Here is a 9,822-nt window from a genome sequence, read left to right on the forward strand (position 1 = left end):
AAGATCATGTTTTGGGGTCACTGTTGATACTGGCTTTGAGAGCAAGAAGAGCAGACTGGTCAGTGGTGATGTTAAGGTTGGTTTCTGCTGCCATAGTTAAGCAGCTAACCGTGCAACAGAACAAGTATACCAGGAAGAACCAAGTAACTGCTTCCATTGTGCGAATAATGGATATGCAAAGTGGGTGGAATTTGTTTTTTTTTTTTTTTCGTATACAACAGAAGAAGGGTGGGATTGTTACCTGAGAGAGAGAAGAGTCACAAGAGGAACTGGCTGGATATGTTGTAATAAATATAGCCAATTAGCCACCCTACAAATTGAGAGAGGTCAGCTCTCTGCATTCTTCATTAATCAGTATTGAAAACCAAAACACGTTCTAAGACTTCACTAATTATGATTGAGGAGGAAATGTGAATGGATGGAATCATCAAAATCCAAGAGATGGTTCATATCAAGATGGAAGACAAGCTCAAAGACTATTAACAACAAATGGACCCATTTAAGTACGACTTCGATGATATGAGACTCGTTAAAGTAGTATCATGGGTATTCAGATCAAAAATACATATATTTTAAATAATATCAATTTTATCTGAAAAATTAACAGAAATTATATTTGTTGAAACAAAGCATAACTTGAGATACCAAAATGTCCTCTTCTAAGCACTAAGGTACCGTAACATGAATTTACTGATGATTTTAACATACCAATGAACACATGACAGATATGAGCTTATATAGTTCAACGTACTTGTATCATCAACCAGTGTAGGGGATTTTCTCTGTCAAGAAATATATCATCAAAAGTATTAGCCTTTACAATCACTATCTAACCAAAATTGCTTGCACATAGTGCTTATGTATTCTTTATGTACATGGAAGACTTGTATTTACAAACTCCAAAAGGAAAGTCATCCATATAATGCAACACCGTTTGCATCCAGCTCCAGAAACTATAATAAGCGTCAGCTAAGGTGGTTATACTAACCACCATATCAATTTGAGGTCCAGAGGGTACATTCACCATCGGCAAATACCAGGTGCCTCCATACGGCTTTGAGCAAGTACTTCCTCATACTTGGTAGCATACACAAAGCCCCATAACTGCATTACACTACTATCAATTAAATGACTGACATTTTTCTTTTACTTTGGAACAAAAAGAGCACTGATTTGATAACATAAATGCACATTCATTTGTATGGGTGTAAGAGTGCTGTGGAAGGTGTGTGTATGTTGGTGTGTCAGTGTGCTACTAAGAGAGATAGAGAGACATTGCGCACACCTCTACTTCTTTCACATCAAAGTCTTCTGAGTTTGCAAGACATGGATTGCCATAGGTTTCTGAAACTGAACTTGATCCGCTCAAACTTGCACAAAGATAAAAATAAAAAATAAAAAAATAAAAAAGTTAGAAAATACAGTAAATTTGAGTAGATAAAAAAGGCTCACTGAAAATAAAGAACGCGAAGAGGCAAAGTTCTCACAGATCACTGTTCAAATAGAGTGCGAAATGACCACCCCCGCCAATAGCTAAAAAGTCAGTAGCGCACAATGTGAAGTAGCGGTTGGCACCTGTATTAACATTAATTCCAAACTATTTAGTAAAAGATATTCCATTCAGGTACCAAAGGAAAAAAAAATTATCCACCGGTTTGTTTATCAAAAGACAGTTATCTCATAAATGACAGACACATGCATATTTCAACCGGCAACATCCAAGTTGAGTTCTCAAGCAGTAATTTTCTTTGGACGTAACATAGTTGCGCAAGTAAAATCTTAATCATTGCGCAATTTATGCCAAAGTTTTAATTTTGCACCTACCCTTTGCTCGAATTTCCTTGCAACTATACTTCAAAGAAGCAAGGGGCTAATTGGTGCATTACGAAGGGATATATTATAAATAAATATTGATAATCCAAGTTTATTATAGAAAACAAAAACTACAAAGAGGATATATACAGAAGTACTTTAGAAGTAGTATCTATGAGTTTATGTCCGCCAGTATCATGTATTACTAGAAATTGTGTAGTTAGATATTAAGCGATTACTAGTTACGATGTATTATGCTATGACTCTTGTGCAGTATTTTGACGATTCCAAACCTAAGGTTTCAAATAGGCCCTGAGGTTTGAAGATATAGTTCAGAAAGTAATTACTTTATACAAGCACTACATCAGCAAAATGAGGTGGTGAAACAAAGATCCTATGATTGCATTATGTACAGGCAGTAAAGCTCTACCAAAATCTAAAAGATGATTGATAAATATATTTTGTATTAAATTCTCTTCTACAAAGTTTGAAGGAGCACATCCTTTACTAATCACCATAGCATTTAGAACTTGCAGGATACAGTAAAATTTTCCACTAATTCCAAATAATGATCAAGTCAAAAACATACATTTTAATTTTTAAAGTGGATACATATGTAGAACCTACAGCAAGCATGAGTAAGCAGAAGGTATAAAAACTGCCTTCACTATCTCATACATATATGAAAACCATTTCAAGGCATGCAAAGAGCTTCCACCTAGGCAATCACAAATTGATGATAAATCAGAAACTGTGTTCCCTACGAAGCAAAAAAGATAAATTTGTACCTGTAGGGCGATATATAACAGGATCGCCAGATGTATTTGTGAAAACAAATGTATCATTTGTTCCCTGTCCAAAACACCAGCAAAAATCTAATTATAAAAGGGAATAATTGCTAGATGGATTCATAAGGACATATCTGTTTCAGCAGGACCTGATACTTCTTGTTGGTTGGTCTTAGAGGTGCCTCCACCAAGCCACCAAAAACTGCACCTTTACGGTCTCCAACAACCTGAACAATTGACAATGTATCATACAAATAATCAAGGCAATTCTTTAATGTACGGCTCAAGGAACTTGATACATGTTTGTACATTATATTTTAGGCAGTAATAGACAATAAATAATTTTATTGGAAGAGTTGATTGGAAATAATTTTGAATGGACTGATGCTAACAGTTCCTGAGCAATTACCAGCAAACTGAGGCCAGGCCAAAGCATACTCCTTCTGTATAGGGTTGAAAGTGATATGCCATGCCTCCATGTACTGCAAAATAAGAAGAATATCGGTGCCATTTGTATAATAATCAGTTCATTATGATAAAGAGACTAGAACTTCCAAAATATATAACTATGGAACTCCAAGTTTCTCTACCTATACAGTAACAACCATCGTCTTCCCTGAACTAGCACCGGGAATGAACTGTAAAGAGCAACTCTAGCTTTCTCAGTAAGAAGTAAAGAAGGCTCTGAGATGTCTGGCAGATGAACCAATGCCACAGGCTTCTGTGCTTTCTGCAAATGCCTCATCTCCACTCCAGCAAACTCAGACTCATTCCCGTCATCACCTTTCACAGCAATACTACCCTTCCGCTCTTGACCCCGGTAACCGCCAAATCTTGCAGCCTGGTACATAGCTTTCCCAAGCGTGTGCTTCCCCTTAGAAAAGAAGCTTCTCTTCCCACCGTTGGCTTTCACCACCAAATCAGACGAAGAATTGCTCTTATCCATTTGCTCATCAACCTGTTCATCTGAACTTTTACTCTTATCTCCCGACTCCGATGTCGCTAAAAACGAGTACAGAAACGCAGTAAATGAAGAAGTGTCAGGCCCATCAACCGGAGTAGCTCCACTCTCCTCACTCATTGACCCATTTTGACTTCCTTTTGACCCCTCCACATCTTCCTCCTGACATATATATTACGTAGTCACAGACACACACTCAAAATTCAAACAAAACTAGCACATCTATATAGCTATGCAATCTCACAGTACAATGTTCCCCAACAACTAACAAAATGCCTCCATCATTCTCACAATTATAACCTACTACTATTTCTAGACAAATTGAAGAACTGGGTTTTGCAGCCAGGGGTCCAAAACCTAGAAAAGCTTCAATCTTTGGAGCAATCAGAGAGTTGGGTTCAATACAGAACCACCAAACACAGCATAAAAGTAAAAACCCAGAAAGGGTATTGGGGAAAGAAAGATAGAGAAGTTGCTTACAGGAGGAGGAGGAGGAGAGGGTTTGGAGGGTTTGTCAGAGATGGGGTTGAGCAATCCAGTAGTGATATCAGTGACAAAGTGGGCCGCTTTGCTGCGGAGACTGCGTGGCCTACCCATGTGTGTCTGATTTTGACGACCTGCTTTGGTTTATATAAGACTGATCAGAATCGATTCCCACCGCTCATATATTGGTCGGATTAGAAAAGATTATGGGTATATGAGATTTAGTTCCTAATATTCTGAGTTTGTTTCGGAAAGTTTTTTTTTTTTTTTGGGTTCTCCGGCGGGTAGGGTGGTGGAGATCGTTGGGCAGATAAAAAGGGGGAAGCTTTGGAAGGAAGAGAAGAGTGAGGTCAAAGCTACTGTCTTTTCAAGCTACTTGGGGCCTCACCTAAGAAAGTTCGCACCAAATTTGGATAGACTTTGGGTAACGATTTTATATACTAGTTAAGTCGTGAAGGTCAACAAGGACTTCATGGCCCAATGGATAAGGCGCTGGTCTACGAAACCAGAGATTCTGGGTTCGATCCCCAGTGAAGTCGTTTTTTTTAGGTAATTTGGGTTGAGGCTATGTCCCTCTCCCTCCTCCATCTTTTAATTTTGAACGAGGTCATCGGTGATCTTTAAGTGGGAATAGGCAATGTTTTGGAAAACTCGCATTATTACGGTATTGATTAAATAATTATAGAAACGACAACATGTTCAGTGACTATTGGCAATTGTGACGCGACTTCTCAACGTCCCTTAATGCTCAAGTTAATGCAACATGTCTTCTTGTACGAAGCAACTTCGTCATAAGGTGTCGGTTTCTTTAAAACCACGACCAAATTGCACCACAATGAAATGTGATCTTTTTAAATTTCTTCTTTTTTTTTTGAATAATTTAAATTTCTTCTTATGTAAGGTGCTTTTTCAAATTAGGTACTTCAATTTTGAATGGTAGAAGATAGTCAAAATCACAATTATTTGATAAACAAGGTATGGCATTAAATGTCATTATATCACTTATAAATGGAAGTTTCAATCATGTACTTTTGATTTATGAAATTTTCCTATTGAATTTCAATCGACCAGAAAATTCGCCGGAAATTTACTCTATCGTCTTTTTATACAAAAATGAACTCAATCTTTTCTTTAACCAAATTACCAAAAGAAAATATACTCTTTCTATTTAAACTTTACTTTTACCAGGGGAGCCTAGGAGAGCAGAAGGTGCCACAGATTCAGCACAAGTGTGCTCTGTGCTCAAATCCAAAGAAGCCGCGTCCAAAATCTTCAACGTGCTCTTCCGGGTCCCACCGACTAATGTGTATCTGCCGCGTCCTAGCTTTCCACGTGGCTCATCATCAGATGTGTACGTACATTATCCCCTATTATCTTACTCCCACCTGTCAACACCATCCCTCATCATTGTCCTTGTCCAAAATTAGGAAAATAGGAAAATCATCCCCCTTTTTTTACGGTGGTTATAAAATTATTTTCCTATTTCATCCTATAAAAAGCAAGCCCCCTGGTCTCTTTGTATCATCTATCAGTCTCTCTTCTAGTCTTGTTATTACATACACTGCGAAAAATGGCGACTCTTCAAGTACCAGCTTGTGTTCCTTCTCCTGCTGAGGACGCTGAGCAGCTTAAGAAGGCTTTTGAAGGTCTTTTACTTCAACACTCTTAATCTCTATGACTATCGATCACTACATGCAATCATTCATATAATCTGATCTTGTTCTGCGTTTTGTTGGTTTGATTGATCTGGTCATGTGTCTGTTATGATCATCTGAAGTTTTGATCCATCTACTTGTGTATGGTTTTTACCTTTATGTGAATTCTGGGTACTGAGTATGACTTGGATGTTATCTTTACAAATTAAGCTTAGAATGTCAATGCTAATATGATCATGATGATGAAGGGTTTTTTGTTTGTCAATGTTCTTCGATTCATTATTGGTGGATCAAAGTTTAGATCTGGATAGTTTGATCAGTTATCTGGTGGAGCCAGTTTCAGGTTCACTGTTGACTGACAAGTAGCTTGAAATTTGAGATGTTGATTTTCATGTATTCTGATATGGATGATCTTGATCATCTAAAGATCGATCTTGTACTAAAATTTTTTTACTTGTGAGTTGTGATTATGTGGTTTCTGTGTTTAAGTATAATGGGGTTGCAACCTCTGTGAAATTCAGAATCATATATGACCGTAAAGATCAAGTAGGATCTTCTTTCTCTTAGAGTTTTCTTTCAATTTTGTTGTTAACATTTTCATTGGAGCAATGTATCAGATCTGGATCTGCTTAACAAATATTTTTTGTAGTCATTGATCACTATTGACTGTAAACTTTTCTGGCCACTAATTATGGCAAAAGCAAGGCCTTAGTGCTAAACCACTATATTCTTTATCTGACTTTTTCTGATTCATCCACTCTGATATCTATATCAATCGGTTCCTCTGGCACATTATTCACAAGTTGACCTCCTTCCTTGAATATTTCATTGGATCCTATTTTCTTAATTGGCAAATTTTTATTATTCTTTTGATTACTGTAGTTGAGGTGAGTAACCCACTTACTTTGAGCAGGGTAAACTATATATAGAGACAATTATGAACACTTGTTTTCTCAATTAAGATACTAAGTTTCATCTTATAAACATAATAATGGTTGCATGTATCACTCCTTAACTCTCAAAGAGTTTCGACTTTCCTAATTGCAGTAGTAGAGGAGTTGACCTTATTTAGATCATTGCCTCCTATTCTTAGATAGAATATTTCTGAGCTAACTTTGGTAATTTGTACGCAGGATGGGGCACAAATGAGGGGTTGCTCATTTCCATACTGGCTCACAGGAATGCTGACCAGAGAAGACTAATTCAGCAGACCTATACTGAAACTTATGGAGAGGATCTTCTCAAGGCACTAGACAAAGAACTCTCAAGTAATTTTGAGGTCCGATTTTGAATAATTTTTCATTTATAGATGCACACTATTTTGCAACTAATTATAAAGCAGCGTGTGAATGATGTATCTCATTTTAAAAGGATACTGATTGATTTTTTTTCATATTTTGTTGCATACCAGCGTGCTTTGCTGTTATGGACACTGCATCCTTCCGAGCGTGATGCAGTTTTGGCTAATGAGGCTATAAAGAGGTTCACTTCAAGCAATTGGGTTCTCATGGAAATAGCTTGTTCTAGGTCTTCACATGAACTCCACATGGTAAAGCAGGCTTACCATGCTAAGTTCAAGAAATCCCTTGAAGAGGATGTTGCATTTCATACATCTGGAGACTTCCGCAAGGTACAACTTTGAACTTCCAAAATGATTAGTCATTTTAATTGTGCTCTGAATTTTTTAGTTGGTATGTTGTAATGATTAGTCATCTTTTGTATTATCTATATTTAAACATGTTCACCTACAAAGTCACTTCTGCAGTTCTGCACATATATCCCAGACACTGACCTTCCTTCTGCGTTAAATTTTTTTTTTTTTTTTCTTCCTTTGCCTTGGTTGCAATTTATACATTTTAATTTATCATTTGTTTTACTCTTGACTCTGTTACAGCTTTTGGTTCCTCTTGTGAGTGCTTTCCGATATGAAGGAGATGAAGTGAACGTTACAGTGGCAAAAAGAGAGGCTAAGCTACTTCATGAGAAAATCAAGGACAAACACTACAATGATGAGGAGCTCATCAGGATCATCTCTACCAGGAGCAAGGCACAGCTAAACGCTACTTTCAATCAGTACAACAATGAGTTTGGAAATGCCATTACCAAGGTAACCATCTCTGCGAACATTCAGATAATGTGAAATGCCAGGAAATGTGGAGTTCAAAAATTGATAGATTATTGTATTCAGCTATTTCATTTGACCATGTAAACCACATCCTTAATTGGATTGCTGCTTGAGTGAAATTGCTTGTACTAAAACTGATAGTGTGGCATCTAATATGCAGGATCTGAAGGCTGATAAGGATGATGAATTCCTCAAATTACTAAGAGCAACTACCAAACTCTTGACCTACCCTGAGAAGTACTTTGAAAAGCTTCTTCGTTTGTGTATCAACAAGCTCGGGACAGATGAAGGTGCACTTACTAGAGTTGTTACTACCAGGGCAGAGGTTGACCTGCATCGTATTAAGGAAGAATACCAACGCAGAAACAGTGTTACTCTGGCCCATGCAATTCAAAAAGACACTAGAGGAGACTATGAGAATCTGCTTCTGGAACTGATTGGACATTCAGATGCCTGAGCTTTGCTGCAAAACCACCCAGAATAAAGATGAACAGAGTTTTAAGTTATTTGCAATGTCTTCTTTGCTTCAAAATGCATCTTTTTTATGGTTGTGTAGACCCTTGTCTATTTATGTTTCTAGTCTGGCAACAGGACAATTATGGATTGATTGAGTTGATGTTGTTTATGGATTGAGTTCCTGCTGTTATTGGATTTAGCCTTGAGTTATATATAATGAGTTTTAATCACCCTTGCCTCTTTTTCTCTATGAAGGAAGTGATAGTAAACTTATCATACTAGTATGTACGTAGTGGAACAATCTTGGAATATAAATCGAACTCGTTGCCCATTTTAGTGATCCATAGCTCCAAAGGTCCAAGTTTCAGCTTCATCATTAGCTACTCAAAAGCAATTTAAAACCAGGCATCAAGCACTATCAAAGATGAAAGAGAACATCCTTCTCGTATGAAATCCAAGTTATGACCCCATCAAACATGCTAAACTCATTACTTTGTTGGCAAAATTGGAATGTCAAAATGATGTCATTTTAAGATACACTCTTGCTAATCCAGCTTCTGTTGTAGCAGCTGCTGCTACTGCAGGGTCTGCAGCAATTCTAGACACCACTCATATATTTGCAAATGCAGATTATAATGGAGGTTGTAATAGGCAACATTCTCCTTGTGTTGTACTGAAAATCAACTTTGACAGGTTCAAATTAACTTTGTAATTAGCTAGAGGGCTTTTCATCGGAAATTCTGATGATGTTCCTCTAGATGCAGCTACAAATGAAGATCCGAACGACTTCCAGTTGTAGAAACACACTTTGAGACGACCTTTCTAAATTCTAGTGCCTTTCAAAATGGCTATCTTAGTTGAGGGCGATCTCAATCTTATCATTAACTGCGTCAATAGTGTCATTTCACCACCTTAAAGACTCATGAAGATTGTCTAAGACAAAAAAAGACTTGCACATAATTTCATGGCAATGTCTTTCAACCATATCAATGAAAAGACGAATTTTGTAACAGATGCAGTCGCAGACCTTAGTCATTGTTATTTAGACAGTTGATTGTGGATCGATACTATTTTCTTATTTCTTAAGGAACCTTCTAATACCTCCGTCTTTGACTCTCTAAACTTGAGTTGCCTCAATGACTTTAATATTTAGTTTATTTTGGACTTTTCTTATTAAATTACGAAAGCCAATCATTCAATTGATTTAGCAAAACAAAAAGGAAAAAAAAATTGTAATAAAAAAAACAAAAAAGGGAAAGAAAAAAAGTTAGTTATCATCACCATGGGGAGCCTAGAAGGCGCCACATATTCAGAACAAGCGTGCTGACTGCTGAGCTCAAATCCTGAGAAGCCGCGTCCGAGATTTCCAACGTGCGCTCCCGGGTCCCACTAGGTCAATGTGTAAATGCCGCGTCCAGGTTTTCCACGTGGCTCATCATCATCAGATAGGTACCTACATTATCTCCTAATTATCTACTCAGCCTAGGGATGGCAATAATCCCCAGCGGGTAGGGTACCCACGGGTATTCGACCCTAACGGGG

At 37.4% G+C, this 9,822-nt stretch overlaps 2 protein-coding genes and 1 non-coding gene across 3 annotated transcripts; 2 read left to right on the plus strand and 1 right to left on the minus strand.

Moving 5' to 3' along the window:
• Window positions 1–776: 776 nt before the first annotated feature.
• LOC101297582 lies at window positions 777–4,245 on the minus strand. The gene is made up of 8 exons (XM_004288157.1): window positions 4,042–4,245; window positions 3,191–3,723; window positions 3,010–3,082; window positions 2,750–2,827; window positions 2,601–2,664; window positions 1,488–1,575; window positions 1,286–1,370; window positions 777–1,104 (listed from the first exon to the last, which is right to left on the minus strand). The coding sequence occupies exons 1-8, from the start codon at window positions 4,156–4,158 to the stop codon at window positions 1,021–1,023; spliced, it is 1,122 nt and encodes a 373-aa protein (XP_004288205.1). The 5' UTR covers window positions 4,159–4,245; the 3' UTR covers window positions 777–1,020.
• Window positions 4,246–4,510: 265 nt separating this feature from the next.
• On the plus strand, window positions 4,511–4,583 carry TRNAR-ACG. Its single transcript has one exon. It is a non-coding gene; the product is annotated as a tRNA-Arg (tRNA).
• Window positions 4,584–5,568: 985 nt separating this feature from the next.
• Window positions 5,569–8,619, plus strand: LOC101297875 (annexin D1-like). Its single transcript, XM_004288158.1, has 5 exons — window positions 5,569–5,690; window positions 6,833–6,978; window positions 7,111–7,329; window positions 7,594–7,806; window positions 7,985–8,619. Exons 1-5 carry the CDS (start codon window positions 5,615–5,617, stop codon window positions 8,279–8,281), a joined length of 951 nt encoding a protein of 316 aa, XP_004288206.1. The 5' UTR covers window positions 5,569–5,614; the 3' UTR covers window positions 8,282–8,619.
• Window positions 8,620–9,822: the final 1,203 nt, after the last annotated feature.

This window comes from Fragaria vesca, linkage group LG1, assembly GCF_000184155.1.
Source record: "Fragaria vesca subsp. vesca linkage group LG1, FraVesHawaii_1.0, whole genome shotgun sequence".
NCBI lineage: Eukaryota > Viridiplantae > Streptophyta > Magnoliopsida > Rosales > Rosaceae > Fragaria > Fragaria vesca.

Bases quoted from the DNA above. Each gene is read 5' to 3' on its own strand.
- LOC101297582 (XM_004288157.1), bottom strand. From the start codon at position 4,158: ATGGGTAGGCCACGCAGTCTCCGCAGCAAAGCGGCCCACTTTGTCACT. The intron at 2,665-2,749 runs GTCCTGCTGAAA...TGTTTTGGACAG, and splicing joins CAACCAACAAGAAGTATCAG to GGAACAAATGATACATTTGT. The intron at 1,371-1,487 runs GTGAGAACTTTG...TCTTTGTGCAAG, and splicing joins CTCTATTTGAACAGTGATCT to TTTGAGCGGATCAAGTTCAG.
- LOC101297875 (XM_004288158.1), top strand. From the start codon at position 5,615: ATGGCGACTCTTCAAGTACCAGCTTGTGTTCCTTCTCCTGCTGAGGAC. The intron at 6,979-7,110 runs GTCCGATTTTGA...GTTGCATACCAG, and splicing joins AACTCTCAAGTAATTTTGAG to CGTGCTTTGCTGTTATGGAC. The intron at 7,330-7,593 runs GTACAACTTTGA...ACTCTGTTACAG, and splicing joins CATCTGGAGACTTCCGCAAG to CTTTTGGTTCCTCTTGTGAG.